The 16,790-nt window shown below is 37.1% G+C and overlaps 1 protein-coding gene across 1 annotated transcript in view; it reads left to right on the top strand.

Annotated features, from left to right (window-relative positions):
* NHS (NHS actin remodeling regulator) overlaps window positions 1-16,790 on the top strand; it is a 50,607-nt gene that overhangs the window by 14,198 nt on the left and 19,619 nt on the right. The window contains exons 3-5 of the mRNA XM_032226850.1: window positions 4,705-4,835; window positions 9,836-9,898; window positions 11,937-12,132. Coding sequence (XP_032082741.1) covers window positions 4,705-4,835; window positions 9,836-9,898; window positions 11,937-12,132 — 390 coding nt within the window. The remainder of the gene's footprint in view (window positions 1-4,704; window positions 4,836-9,835; window positions 9,899-11,936; window positions 12,133-16,790) is intronic.

Below are 16,790 nucleotides of genomic sequence, written 5' to 3'. Positions count from 1 at the left end.
ATTCAAATTTTAACCTTTTTTTCAACTCTTAAATAATAATTTTTCATTTTTTTCATTTTTTAAATCTTTGATTTTAAATTTCTTTTTTCAGTTTATTAGAAAATGCTTTTCAATTTTTTCCAATTTTTAAATTTCTCAATTAAACATTTGAAAAAAATATTTTAATTATTTAGAAAATTTTTAAATTTTTAATGATCTGAGAGGAAAAAAATAAAACCCACAGAAAAAGAGACTTAAAATGGGGAAGATAGTTGTGAATTTTTCAAGACAAAGAACAAAAGGTCAAAGCTTTCATATACTATTGTAAACTGACACTTTGCAACAGGTAAATATTTAATTTTTAGAATTTGATTTTTTTATCAAACAAAGAGAAAAAGTCATGGAAATAGAGACTGACACTATAATGTTTCAGCTTATGCTCACAGAAGACACCAACTATATATGTATCAAATGTAAACTACTTGAATTACTAGAAGAATTACTAGAAGTAAAGAATCCAAAGGTAACTCTAGCCCCTCAGAAACTCAATGAACAAAGTGAGAAATCCCTACCTAAACAAGAAGATTATATCAAAATAAAACACAATAGGGAGCAAATAGCTTCTTAAAAAAATAGATTGACCCCATATAGTCAAAATAGGGAATGCCTTATCAAACCCTGCACCAGTTAACAGTGGAGTCCCCCAAGGTAGAGTTTTAGGACCCCCACTCTTTATTCTTTACATAAATGACCTTTGTGATTATATTATAAGCAGCTGTGTTCTCTTCGCTGATGATATAAAACTATTTAACACCACCGACAATTCTGTTGCCCTACAAAGCGACCTTGACTATGTGTCAGAATGGTCAAACAATTGGCAACTCCAAATCTCAACCAACAAATGCTCTGTCTTACACATTGGCAAAAAAAATCAAAACACCAAATACAAGCTGGGCAGATATGACCTCGTAGACGACTCTCACTCTGTCGAAGACCTAGGAGTACTCATCTCAACTGGTCTAAGTAGCAGAACTCACTGTAACAACATTGCCAAAAAGGCATTAAGAGTTGTCAACCTAATCTTGCGAAGCTTCTTCTCCAGTAATATTGTACTGCTAACTAGGGCATACAAAACCTTTGCTGGACCAATTCTTGAATACAGCTTGTCTGCCTGGAATCCGTACTGTATATCTGATATTAATACAATTGAGAGAATCCAGAAGTATTTCATGAGAAAAGTACTCCAGTCCTCTACTCACAACAGAATACCCTATGCCACCAGGCTTGAAATTTTGGGCTTGGAAAATCTAGAACTACGCCACCTATGGTCTGACCTAAGCGCAGTGCACAAAATTATCCGCTACAACGTCCTACCTGTCTATGACTACTTCAGCTTCAATAATACACCAGCAAACAATAGATACAAACTCAAGGTAAACTGCTCCAAACTTGATTGCAGAAAATACGACTTCAGCAACAGAGTGGTCAATGCCTGGAATGCACTACCTGACTTTGTTGTTACAAACCCCCATAATTTTAACCTAAGAGTGTCTACTGTTGAACTCACCCCATTCCTAAGAAGTATGTAAAGGGCATGCCTAAGCTCACCAGCGTGCCTACCGTCCCTGTCCTACTGTCTCCATTTATTCATACCCATTTACTGTGTTCATATTTATGTTTATACTTACTTTATACCTGTTATCTTTTACATGTTTGACAAACTAAAATAAATAAAAAATGAGTATATGAACATAAAGAAGAAAACTGATACATCCAAATTGAACACAATAGGGAACAAACAGCTTCTGTAAAAATGTACCTAAAGAGCAAGACCAATAGAAACAAGTCATTTTTAGAATAAAACAACAACCAAGAGCAAAGCCCCTACTATCTACCCTAGTCCACTCCAATGAAGCTGAACTGAACAATTGCTTTCGTAACTTTACCTGGAAGGAAATATGCAGACACCCATAAACAGCATTCATCAATAGGTTCTAAAAAAGAGACACAACCTAGCATTCCTGTGACAGGAAGAACAGTAGAATAGACTTCCCTACGAAAAAAAGACTAATATTGCTTTAAGAGTTTGAATTATTAGGGAAACAGAAACTATAGTCTGCAGACCAGGCAGCCAATCTAGGGAGGTATATTGTCTCCCTGGAGCAAAAATCAAAGATGTAACTGAATACCTTAGTAAAATAATCAACCCCACCATGGGTTTACTCCCTTTCTTATAGTAAGGAAGGAAGTAAAGAGAAAAAAGAAATTAAAAAAGAAAAGCATTATGAAGTAGAGAGTGATGGAAATGATGGAAATCCTAGTTATGAAGTAGAAGGTATAAGAAACTTACCCAAGACAAATAAAGGACTCAAATGCCGATACACTAATGCTCAAAGTTTAGGGAACAAACAGGGTGAACTTGAAGTATTAGTACATGAAGGCAGATATAATATAGTTGTCGTTACTGAAACATGGTGGGTATGAAACTCATGAATAGAATGTACATTAGTGGCAACAAGAGGGAATTTCAGCATGTATAGAGATTACCTCAATATGTAGAAATTGGACTTATGCAATATATATTCCATTCTTCTTTCCTGTAGAGTTATACACCCAAATCAAACACAGTAGGGAACTAACAGCCTCCGTAAAAAATTACCCTACATATGTACCTTAAAAAAGAAAAACATAATGAAATAAAGAGGATGGAAAGGATGTAAATCCCAGTTACAAAGTGGGAGATATAAGAAGCATTCTCAAGATAAATAAAGGACTCAAATGCCTATATACTAACACTCAAAGTATAGGCAACACATAGGGTGAACATGAAATATTAGTACATGAAGGCAGATATGATATAGTTGCCATTACTGAAACTTGGTGGGATGAAACCCATGACTGGAAGGTACTGAAGGATATTGTACATAAAAAAACACTATATCTCTACAGAAATACACAAAACCAAGGATGATCATATGGATCAATATAAAACAAAAACAAAAAATGACATTGCTATAGGCATATAATACAGGCCACTTAACCAAGCTGAAGAAATAGATCAATTAACAAATGTATGTAGGAAACATACCACAGTAGTAATGGAAGACTTTGATTACTCTGATATCAACTGGGAGACAAACTCTGCAGCAAGTGGGAGATCGAAAAGATTCCTAACCAACTTAACTGATAACTTTGTAATCCAAATGGTAGAGGGGGCAGAGCTAGAAGAAAAACTATACTGGACCTGATTCTTATTAATAGAAAAGAAGTGATAGAGGGAATTAAAATTGCCAGAACTTTGGGTGAAAGGGACCACATCGTACTGGACAATATAATGGAAACACAAGCAATAGAATATACTCCAACCAGTGTCTTAAACTTTAAAAGAGCTGATTTTAACAAACTCAGTGAGACCCTAAGCAATATTTCATGAATAAAAATCCTAAAGGAAAAACAACTCAAGAAGTATGAGAAATACTGAAAAATATGATCATAAAAGCCCAGGCCAACACAATACCACTGAAAAAGAAAAATAAGAAATCCAAGAAGAAACCAGCATGGTTGCACAAAGATCTCTCTGATAAACTGAAAGATGAAAAGGATAAGTACTAAAAATGGAAAGAGGGATACATAAAGCAAAATATCAACAGATAGCCCAAATCTGCAAAAATGAAGTCAGGAAAGCAAAGCTTCAGAATGAACAAATACTTGCAACAAAAGTCAAAGATAATTTTTTTTTAAAGTTTCTTTCAACATACTGTATAATAACAAGAAAAAAGTAAGGAAACGGTCCACTAAACAGAGAAGATGACAAGGAAGTAACAGAGAGTAGAGAGAAAGCACAGGTGCTTAACTCATTATTTGCATCAGACAAAGAATTGCTTTGCTTCACACAAAAAGAAACTATAGCCCAACCTACCAAAAACATAACTGTAAAAGACAGAGTAAAAATTAAAATAAGCAAGAAAATGGTAAGTGAACACTTGTCCTACCTTGATGAATATAAGTCATTGGCCCTTATCTACAGACCCCTCACATCCTGGACATAAATTGTTTCAACTTCTACTCTCAAAACGACACTATAGGGTACTGCACACCAGAACAACTAGATACAAGGACCGTTTTTTCCTGAATGCCATCACTCTGCTAAACAACTAATTCCCAGAACACTGTCAAACTATTTACTAAGACTATATTACTATTATTCTTCTCATCCTTCCTATTACGTATCTCCCCCCACTTATGAATATAACCTTGTTGCTTGTATCTCTATGATTTATATTGTTTTATTTGTTTCCTAGTATGATTTGATAGCTTATTTAGTAACCTATGACTCACTAAGTGTTGTATCTTATGATTCTTGAATATATATATATATATATGTTTTATTTGTGCTGATAAATAAAGGGAGACTAGTATAGATCTATTTCAAGCTATTTAGCTCTCATCAGCTAGCCATACCCTTACTGGGATTCGAACCTGTGCTGTATTGCATCTTAGGCAAACGTCTTAGCCCTTATGCCACAGGTCTCCTCCATATATATATATATATATATATATATATATATATATATATATATATATATATATATATATATATATTCAGTATGTATGTGTGTGTGTGTGTGTGTGTATGTATGTATGTATGTATGTATGTATGTATGTATGTATATATACACACATGTAGTATATCTTGCTGAACAATTGTCTTCTTATTTCTTACAGAGCACCGAAACCAGGGTAATAACCGAGAACAAAAAAATGTGAGCCAAACTGTGGTAGCTCCCCCATTTCCGTCTTTTCCTGTGATCCACACTAAGAAGCAAAAAGAGATTAAGGACCATCACTTGCTAAAAGTAAGTTCTCCCTTGTCTTCTTAATGCATTTGTGATGTGTTAGCACAGATTGGGTTACCAGCAACTTATCCAGCCAAATATTTTTATCATAAATGCAGTGGTGGGTTTCAAAAAAAATTAGAACCTACTCTGTAGGTGTGGCCTGTTTGTGGGAGTAGCTTAGTGGTCATGTGACTGGGTGGGAGTGGCTTGGTGATCCTGTGACTGGGTGGGAGTAGCTTGGCAGTCATGTGACTGGATGGGAGTGACCAAGTCGATGTCACTGAATTCTTTGCCCCAAAGAATGACCTACAAAAAGAAGATATAAAAAAAGGAAATTTATTATTTTGTGCACTTACTAGTTAAATAAGAATAAAATAAGTACACAAAAAAATAAAACAGCTACTTAGAGGAAATATGGCTGTCCTTGCCAGTCTTCAACATTACTGACCACACTCTTCCAGCTCCTCTGCCTCTTACCTGTTGGTCAGGAGGTCCCATACCGGAATGCTCCCTCCCCTCTTTCGTTCTTTCACTCACCCCGCCCATCCGTACCATGCTGCCGAAAAGTTCTCAGAAGAAGAACCAGAAGAAGAAAGAATTGGTGAGTGGCTGGGATGGGCGGGAGGATGTTGGGAAGAGGGAAGAAGCAGTGGGGCTGCTGGAAGAGTGTGTGCGTGTGCACAGGCTGTGGGTTTTAAAAATGTCTGAGTGAATCCAGGAAGAGGGAAGGGGCAGAGGAACACACACTATAGGAACACACACTTCCAGCCCCTCTGCCTCTTCCCTCTTCCTGGATTCACTCAGACTTTTTTAAAACTCACAGCCTGTGCACACACAAGACATTTTTAAAACTCACAGCCTATGCACAGCACACAATTTCCAGCCCCTCTGCCTCTTCCCTCTTCCTGGATTCACTCAGACATTTTTAAAACTCACAGCCTGTGCACGTGCACACACTCTTCCACTCTTTTAAAAATGGCTGAGTGAATCCAGGAAGAGGAAAGAGGCAGGGGGCTGGAAGTGTGTGTTCCTATAGTATCTTCCAGCCTCTCTGCCTCTGCCCTCTTCCTGGATTCACTCAGACATTTTTAAAACCCACAGCCTGTGCACCTGCACACACTCTTCCAGCAGCCCCTCTGCCTCTTCCCTCTTCCCCAACATCCTCCCCCCCCCACCCCAGCCGCTCACAAGTTCTTTCTTCTTCTGGTTCTTCTTCTGAGAACTTTTTGGCAGCATGGTGCGGATGGGCGGGGCGAGTGAAAGAGCGAACGAGGGGAGGGAGCGTTCCAGTACGGGGCCTCCTGACCAATGGGTATGGGAAGGCATGCTAAATTTCACCATCCCATATGGCCATACCGGTCTGTACCGGTTGAAACCCACCTATGCTTAAATGTCAACTAACAGGGGAGAAAATTGCCAGGTAATGCCAGGAGAAATAACATCTGCCAAGCTGTTACAGTGTTATTAAAGGTATAAAGGTGAAGCCTAATTATCAGTAGATTACAAAATGAACAATAATTATCAGGTATTCTTATCTCAATTTCCTGCTGTTATGTGTTTTTTTTTTTAATCAAGCCACAATTTTTAAAAAAATGTTTACTCTTTATCTTGGTCTCACTATAAATTCTAAATTTAAATACAAGACATTTTTTAGCAGATGGGTAATCATTTGCATCAGTCAGGAGTCTATGCTAGGATATATTCATTTATTTGTGACAATTATCAATAAAGCAATAACATGAGTAGTTCTATTGCAAAATAACGGTGCTGGTATATTAACTAGAGAAGATGCCATCAAACAGTTTTCCTTTATTGATTGATTAATTAATTAGTTTCTTTTAAACTGTAATCCTTCAAGTGGGTGGTACTACAACTCTCAGAAGTCAAATTCACACCAAATAGGGCAAAATAAAAATTGAAACAAGGCACAATGTTGAAAAAGGCTGCTTTTATTACATTTCAAATTACATAAAAACTTACTGGAAGAAAGTGTTGTTGTTACTGTACTTGTTACTTTAGGTCAGTATTTCTCAACCTTAACAATCTGAAGATGTTTGGACTTCAACTCCCAGAATTCCAGGGAGTTGAAGCCCAAACATCTTTAAGTTGCCAAGGTTGAGAAACACTGAACCAAATGTTTCAAACATCTACAAGAATGGAGGGGGGTAGTGAGGTACAATGGGGTTTTGCTCTGTATCACATGACTGGGATATTTACATGAAGAAAGAGGGGAAATGAACTGTGCAGCATGAAGTTGTGATGTAAATTCAAATCTTTTGTACTTGTATCACTGCACTGTAGAACCAGGTGCACATTTTTTTTCATTCCAATGAAATTAGATAGATACCCTTATCTAATCAACTGGCTCAGTTTGCTTCCAGAGGGAAAGTTCTCTGTTCAGCTTTATAAAACTGTTGATGAAATTCACTGGACACCATCCAACATTAGATGGAGCATATATTTTTCTTGTCCCCTGGAATATCTTTTTGCTGCAAGTTGTTTGAAGGATAGCTCTTTTCAGCAATAAAAGATGCCCCCACTTTTGCCAGATGTTAAAATGGTAAATGCAATGTCCCCTAGTTTTCTGTTTATCAGGTGACCTATTCCTTCTTGTGGAATTTAATTACTTCTGAATTACATGCTTTCTCTTTGTCATAGCGTACACTACCCCCCCCCCCAAAAAAATTTGTACATTCCTTTCAAGAAAATAGAGCCAGCCTATAACAATTATTTCCCCTGGCTGATACAATTTTTTGAATCAGGAAAGGAGTAATTGTGACATGTTTTGCTGTACATTTTCACAGGTCTCACTTTCACTTACGTTGTATAGCAGCATCCAATTACAATAAGTGATTTAACACTGCATCTTCATATTCACAGACTAGCAAGTTCAGCACATGTATACTAATGATTTTCATAATATTAGAATAGGACCTTTTGGTGATATTAATCTATAATTTATAATTTATAGATGGCTGTCCATCCTGTGCTTGAGTGAAGGGATTTAATGAATGAATGAACAATGTTGAACAATTTTTATTGTAGTTGAAGAAGGCTTTATATCTTTCCATAATATTCTCTTTTCAAACCAACTTTTATGGTCATAGTGTTTTGCAGCTCATTGATTGATTCTTCTTCTTTCTCCAAACTAATGCCCTCCAAATATTTGAATTATCACTGCTGTCATTCTCAGCCATCATGGCCAATTTCAATATTAACTCACATTGATAGTGTTATTACTGATGTTTCTACATCACCTAACAGCAATCAGTTTCATGAGTACTGTACATCAATGACGTGCGGTGACGTTTATGGCTGGTGAGGCAGTCTTCTCGCCCGACATCCCACTGTCTAAAGCGCTTTCTTTCGCCCGCCTGAGTTCTGACAGGGGGGCCAAAGAAAGTGCCAGCCCATCACTGGCTTTCTTTTAAAAGCCAGTGGCAGGCTGGCACTTTCTTTCTTTTGCCCAGAGGTGGGCAGCTCAGGTGGGCTGCAGCCTCTGGGCAAAAGAAAGAAAGCGCCAGCCTGCTGCTGGCTTTTTTTTGCCCGCCGCTATGTCCGACATATAGGCGGGCCACCTCTATATCGGACATAGCGGCGGACAAAAGAAAGCCAGCAGCGGGCTGCCGCTTTCTTTTTTTTGCCCAGAGGCTGCAGCCCGCCTGAGCTGCCCACCTCTGGGCAAAAGAAAGAAAGCCGCAGCCTGCCAGCAGAAGCGGGTAAAAGACCTGCCTCTGCTGGCGGGCTGCCCCGGACACAGAGAAAGAAAGCTGGCGGGCTGCCCTCCCTGCCTCTCCTACCCCCTTCCCTCTCTTCACTCTCAAACAAAGTCTCTCTCAAATTGAGAGAGAGTTTGTTTGAGTGAAGAAACAAACACACGCAAACACACACACACACACACACACACACACACAAATTACTTACAATTACTTACAAATTACATTAATTTTGAATTCCTCCCCCTCCCTCCAACCCACATACCTTTTCCAGCTGTTTCACAATACAGAGGATTTCAACTCTGCTCTTGTCTGCCATCATGAAAATATAAAAATGTAAAAGGAAAAAGGCAAGAGCTACTGAAGTCAGGCTGGGCTAGCTGCTGCCAGAGTCCCCAATGGATGACTCTGCTTAACTGTTTAAAAAAGCCTCTTAAAAAATGCCCTCTACAGGAGGAGGCAAGAGAACCACGTGCCTCATCTACATAAGGAATTTTTCATCTTTTAACCCTTGCTTAACTCTGCTTGAGTGATCATAAAGTCAGACTAAATGAGGCACGTGGTTCTCCCACCTCCTCCTGTAGAGGGCACTTTTTAGAGGCTTTTTTAAACAGTTAAGTACTAAGCAGAATCATCTACTGTGACTCTGGCAGCAACTACTCAGCCTTTTTCCTTTTACATTTTTCTTTTCATGATGACAGTGGTGAGGCTCTGCCTCCCTTGCCTCCCCTGACTGCACGTCACTGCTCTGCATCTAATATGAAATAAATTATTATAAAACAATAAGGACAACATTATGAAGAAAAAATAAAACTTATTTTAATGCTTCAGTGGGTTGACTAGCTCTTTATAAATTATACATGGTTCAATTTCATCAGAAGAAATTCCATGATTAGATTACTTGAGATTAATAGGCAAAAGTTATTGATCTGATACTACCCCTACCCTAAAACCCAGAAACCAGAGGAAATTGAATTAAATAATCAGTGAATTGTTTCTTGCTGTAAGGATGGTTTTGTCAACTATCAAAGAGCTTGCATGGCATTTTTATGCCCATTAACATCCTCCATGTAGCTAACCATTCTGTCTCAATATGCAGAAATTAAGCAGCATATTATAATTGATAAACAGGTTCTCATGATAAAAACTTTATTATTTCTCACAGGAACAGAATGTAATAAGAAACTTTTTTAATGCTACACCATGCATTTCAGATGTACTTTGATCAAAAATCATAGAAACATTTGTTGTATGTGTTAATTTTTAATCATTTCCCTCTCCCTCCACATTTCATATTTATAGTTTTATAGAACCCGCTCGTCTTCCCCTACTGAGTGTTGCCACATGACCCCATGGAGTAAAAAGGTATTGGAAAAATTCCGAATAAAACCTCCTCATACAATCTGTCCCATTCACTCCCTAATCTTTCTTTGCTACTCTTTTGGTCGACTAACTTTGTTGTCTTTATTTCATACTTTTACCAGTATCTCTTATTAACTTTTTTTTCATCCTCCATACCAATTTGGTGTTAGGTTTAATAGTCGATGAGCAAGTTTCCTTTTGTTGATTAGTTTTAATTGCCTGAACTAAATTTGTATATAGCTTGGGAAAAATAGATGGTGTTCTCGGAAAACTACAAGAATGTATCCAATGGTGTTAAAGCTACAGCATGGACCTAGTCAAAGGACTGTTATCACTGCTATTGTTTGCTGAAGAGCAGCCCTGGCAGACCGTCAGAGATTGTAGTCAGGTCATTTCACTCCCTTTGTCCAAAAGACATTGTTATGCAGGGAAGGTATTGGTCACAAAATGCAAGCTAATACAGGCTATAGGGGACTCTTTTTGTGTATGTGTGTGTGCACCAACTTTTTAGCTCAGAGGTTACCTTGGAAACAAAGTCTTTTGTGCTTGTAGTTTATATGAACTATTCATGGCTGCTATGAACAGTACAAAAGCTGGAAAGAAAGAAAATGGCAATGTTTTCCTAACCTAGAGATGGACAGAAATATCTTCTAAGAAGACGGGTCTCTTTTACATTTTTATGTATAATATTGTAGAAGTTAGCACTACAATATTACAGGCATTTCTGGCAAGGTAAGAATGTAGCTTGATATAAATTGGATAAATCACTGTGAAGTGCAGCCTTCAGCATAGATGTTGGGGGTTAAAGAATGATTGTAAGTCTATTTTGTGCCTTCAGCAGGAATGTTGAGCAGCATATTTCTGACAAAAATAAACTAAAGTTAACTTGACTGTGGGTCTTAGTTATAAAAAATAAAAGTATTTAAATACTCTGACAGACTTTTAAAAATGTGAAAATTAAATCTTATCCCTTTAACAAAAACTAAAAGAATGAAATGCTTCCGAATAAGCAAAGGAACAAAATATCAAGTAGTCATCAGAACTGACATTGAAAATTGAATTTAGGTAATAGACAAACTTCAGGATGGCTTCTTTCAGTCTCTAGAGTATGATGATTGATTAAAAAATATGCACTTTAAAAATGGAAAACGCTGCATTTATCATTCAAGAAACCGTCATTTTTTAGTTCTTTAGCTATTATCTAGATTGTTCTATTGTTTTACTCGCACATAGTAAAGCAACAAAGCACAACAGTCCTTCTTTCTTTCTTTCTTTCTTCCTTTCTTTCTTCCTTCCTTTCTTTCTTTCTTTCTTATTCTACTCTTTGTGGTAGTTGGTATCTTACGTCTTTATCTTTTGTCCCTTGTTTAAATTATTTGTTCTGAATTACAACTGTCTGTTAGATATTCTAAAGATCCTGGTTCAAACTTTACTATTCAATTTTTCTTTGATACCCAGTATTTATTATTAGATGGCTGTGTTCACATGACATATTTAATCTGGTGACCAAAAGCCCGTTTTCTGATTTAACACTGTATTATGACCCGTAAATTAATCAAATGAACCAGGTTTATATTTCGTAGCAACTACTAACAACAACCCAGATTTAACATTATTCAAGCTCAGGATCTGTGAATGCCATCACCAGATCTTAACTTGACATGGTTAAGTATGTCATATGGACAGAGTGAATGCAACACCTTTGATTGGCTTTAAATCCATAGCTCAATATTCCTATGTTTAAATTCTGTTAATTTCAGAGAAACCTTACTTTGAAGTAAAATCAGGTATTTTAAAAATACAAAATATGTATTTCTTTCAAAATATATAGAACATGAGATCAATTCATGCTAAAGTTCTACTGAAATCAGTGCTGCAGGTTGTCAATCATATGTAAATTGTTCATTTCTAAGTCTACATGCAAATAACATGAAAGAAAGTTCGTCTACGTTTCAAGGAATTTCCTTCCTTTTTTTACTTCCAATTCTTACTATTTTGTTGTTTATGCATGGATGCTAATTTTTATTGTATTTATTTACAGTCCCACCATCCTTCGGAGGAAGAAGATACAGATAACATGTTAGGGCAGAGGCCGAAAAATCCAATACATAATATACCTTCTACACTGGATAAACAAACAAATTGGAGCAAAGCACTACCCCTCCCAACTCCAGAGGAGAAAATGAAACAAGATGCCCAAGTGATTTCCTCTTGTATTATCCCCATCAACGTCACTGGTACAAATATTTTGTCCTTTTTTTGTTGTGGTTGATTTGAAGGAGTTTTAATCATTTATTTTATTGCAGTAAATATTTCTCTAAATATAGAATTTTACAATTAGCAAATGTATTTATTTATATATTGTATTGGGAAACACCCCCCTCCATTTTAGCGTACGGTATCTCTGGGCAACTTACAGTCATAAAAGTGTGTGTGTGTGTGTATATGTGTGTGTGTGTGTGTGTGTGTGTATACACATACACATACACACATACATACATACATACATACATACATACACACATTATATACATACATACGTGTGTTTCCCAAAAATTAAAATCTAGTCTTATTTTCTTTTGAGTCCCAAAATAACCACCAGGTCTTATCCATTTACCTTAAGACCACTGCAGCCAGACATCCTATGCTGCAGCAGTCCTTAAGGTAAGCTGGTGCCGGACACATGGAGCAGCTCCATCCCCCCCACCCCTGGCCTAGCTTGATTTTTATGCATGTGCCTCACCTCACCTGATACAACCAGAAGGTGGGATGTAGTGAGTGGAATCTTAACTAGGGCTTATTTTGGGGATAGGTCTTATATTAGTTGCAAACATAAAAAATTAAGATACGGCTTATTTTTCAGGATAGGTTCTATTTTCAGGAAAACATGGCATATATTAAGGCGTAAATAAATTAAAATCAAACATTACAATTTAAGGACATGTGCTGGGCACTGAATGAGGGAAGTTGGGATCTGTTGTTAATCAACCACTCCATTGTGCTTTCCCCCAAGCCAGCTAGCAGAGCCACAACTTTAGGCCCTTATGAAAGAATAGGAGGGTATATATAAATATAAGATTTCTTTAAAAGTTTTGATAACTTTAACATCTATTAAAATGGGAATGAGCCCCATTAAATACAATGAGAAAGTCCTCACATTAAATTTCTGTATTGTGATTATGCATGGACATTGATGCTGATATATTTGGATTAGAAAGGCATAGTTGAATTCACCAGCCTTTTACACTATGAGATCATCATGTTTGTTATGTGCTGTAATAAAACAATACAATATTTCTCACCAACAACATATGATATGAGTCATAAGTGCTACAGCAAATTAATAGCATTTTATATTTGCTTCAATACATTCCATAATGCTCCAAGGCCAAGAGTATAGGAATAATGTTCTAAATTGATGTGTACAATTTATTTTAAAAAATTCCTTCACTTATTAGAAATCTTTCTATTATATATGATACATAAAAAGAGAGAAAGAGACAGGAATTTGCAAAACAATATGAAATCAGAATGAAAATCCATGACTAGTAACATTTGTGAATTAGCTGTATTGGCTCATTGGTTCCTCACCTCATTCCATAGTTTAAACCAAAAATGAATCTATTGTGAACAGTTGACTAATCTATTCATTTAGATCTCAAAAGATTCTCTGTACACAGTATTGCCTCTGAGCAGTCATGAAGGTTTCCGTATCAGTACACAATAAAATAATATTAATGTCAGAGTTAATACACTGTTTAATATATACACTGATAAGAACCAGTGACATAAAGGTACCTCAGTTGAGCATACCAATGCTTTTTTAAAAAAGAGTTTGTGCTTTTCAAGTCATAACCACTAGACCTACGTAAATTTTTTGAAGAGCCACTTTGATTCCCCTGTATCCACTCCTCAAAATATCAAAGCAGCCACTGGAAGCTTGATATACTTTGATATATTTCAAGTACATCACAGCCTTACCAAAGGTCTTTGGGAAATGAAGGATCTCCCTATCACCATCACCCACAATAAATTGTTTGCTTGATGCTGTGAGCAATAACAGATCCATCATTGAATCCCATTAGGGATGTCCCAGTTAAAACACCAATATGGCAGATACATTTCTGGTATCATCATTCAGAAGAGTAGGAGAACTAACAAGAGGTGATTCATAGACATTCCACGTAGATAAGGTGTTCCTATGAATAAAGTTCCCAAGGTAAATTCGCACTTCCATATATTTCAAGAAATCATGCTAAATTACTTTTGGCCAATCCCATCATGCCCACGCAGTAAGAAAACCAATCACATCAAGAGCCAGTGATGCAAAATTGCAAGATGGCTACATGGGCAGCCAATCCATTGGCCCACTTCAACTTTACAAGTAAGCTTTATCAAGTGTGACATTTGGCTATGCGGCAGAAAGTATGGTAATAAATTCCTAGACCAACAAGAAGGAAATCTGTTTTGATGTATCATATAGTATCTGTTCCATTGACTGAAAGCTTGGACTCACTATGACATTTTCTTCTGTAACCAGAAGATGGACCTGATAGACTCACTTACAAAGGAAGCAAACAATAAAATAAAATAAAATGCTAAATATGTTAGTATAGGTTTATACAATTTGTAAAGAATGTTATTATTTATAAGCCAAAATCAACATGGCTTATATTCAATATTAGTAATTGGGTTGAATAATTCCCATTACTGAAGGAAAACTCCTAATAGAGAAATGGCAGTTTCTTTTGACCATGTCCAGAAAACATTTTGGTTAGGGTAGTATGTGCAGCAAAATCATGTGCAGCTGCTTGAAGGTTGATGAAGTGTGTGCCCATTGAATGCTTTGCCCATGATCAAAATGCCACATTGAATTATCTGCAATGCTTTTATGTATTCTCCTTCAGCGTACCCTTTATAACTACACAATGCATTAAATAAATGTTTTTCTGCTTTGGTACAACTTTATAATGAATCAGGTTTTAGTGGGAATACAACTTAAACTATTATTAACCTACCATCATAATTACTGTGTGCGTCAATACAACCATACATTTATTTTTAATGCATTTTCTATGTCACTGCACTCCAAAACAATGACATTCTCAGTAAATCACAATGTTGTAAAAATGATGATGTAAAATGATGTGTTCAATGATATTGTAATGCAAGCCCCATCTTTATGTATTTGTATCATAAGTCATGATACATATGGACATTTTGTCACTTCTTGCCTCCCAGTCCCCAACAGATAATTCCTAGCATGTTACAGTTAAAAGCAAAAATTGATAATTATAAAACAGTTCAGAATAGACTAAATATAGTATTGCAAAATGGTACTCAGTCCACCTAGTTAGTACTCTTGACAGATACTGACAGTATACATTTTTTATTAAAATGGACGGTGTTTTATTATTTTTTTAACCTTATTTTTCTTCATATAGTGGTCCTTACACCAGATTTTTAGTGTTGAGAGAAGACTATGATGTATTTGTTTAGAAAATAGTCTTGCCAAGTTTATGAACAAATGGAAGAAAGACCCTGTTCATATTATTAATGAGAGGAGGAAGCATTCAGTTGAAAATGAATTTCCACTTCAGTGAGACATCATGGGCTTTGCATTCAGGTGGTTCCATCTTCAGTTTCAACTATCTAAAAACTAAGTAGCAAATAAATCCTGCCTGGAACTTAGAAAACTCTGCCAGTTGAAGACAAAATATTCTGTTAAGGCTGCTTCACTTAATAACCAAAAAAGAAACCACTCAAATCCATTTTGCAGAATTAAGAATACTTTTACTGACTATAAGTAAATAGAAACTAAGCAAAGCTGGATCTGAGCAAAAGCGCACGAAAGCATTAGATATCAATACATGACCCTTTCCCCTCCCCTTGGTAACCCCAGTCCATAGTCCAATCCAATATCTCCACAGCTGTCAGGTGGGAGACATCTTCAAAAATCATCGTCAGGTTGGTATGCCGGACAGTTGGCTTTGGCGGGAAACTCCCCTCCTTGCCACATGCACAGTAGATGGTGAGAACAACTCCCAATTAACAGTCCTCCTGTATAGTTTATTTCCCACACCCAAATACCATGCCCCCCCTCCCCATTTCAATGGCAGCCAAAAAGCAAGCAGCAAAACAGAGGCTGACATCTGGCCCTCCTCCAGGAAAAAGGACATCATCCCTGCAGAAACGAAAGAACACAGACAAACAGACAAACAACAGAACATAAAAGAAGAGGGAAGGGAAAAAGGAGAAATCAATCAAGGTCAAGGCTTGTCGGGGTAGGTAGAGTAGAATTTACGCAGGAGCCGAGGAGTCCGCACATGGGACTTATCGACCCATTCAGCATGCGAGGGAGGAAAGTGTTTCCATGAAACAAGATCCTGAACGCGGTTTCTATGTTTCCTAGAGTCCAAAATTTCTTTAACCTCAAAATGCTGCTCTCCCTCAATCAGAAGAGGGCCGGTGGAGCTGTCAAAGGGCCCCGCAATGGAGAAGTACCTTCCGGCTTCAGAAGATTGACATGAAACACCGGATACACACGGTTGAGATATTTAGGCAACTCCAGATGTACGAACACAGGGTTTATGACTTTGACAATCGGGAACGGGCCAACATACTTGGGACCCAATTTCTTAGACTTTTGTGAGTCTGGAGAAACTTGGTGGATAAATATATCGATCACCAACTTTATAATCCCTCGGCTTCGTTCTCTTTTTGTCCGCTTGTCTCTTATGTGCCCAATGAGCCGCATCCAGCGCTCGGTATGCCAAGGGCCACATCTCTCAGAGTTGGTCACCCCACTCAGATAGGGACAGCACTTGTGGTTTTTCTCGAGGTACCCTGGGAATAGGCACAAAATCATGTCCGAACACTATTTTGAAGGGGGTAA

Source organism: Thamnophis elegans, chromosome 11, assembly GCF_009769535.1.
Source record: "Thamnophis elegans isolate rThaEle1 chromosome 11, rThaEle1.pri, whole genome shotgun sequence".
NCBI classification, from domain to species: domain Eukaryota; kingdom Metazoa; phylum Chordata; class Lepidosauria; order Squamata; family Colubridae; genus Thamnophis; species Thamnophis elegans.
Note: the sequence above shows the minus strand (reverse complement) of the source record. Positions and strands in the feature narration are given on the sequence as shown.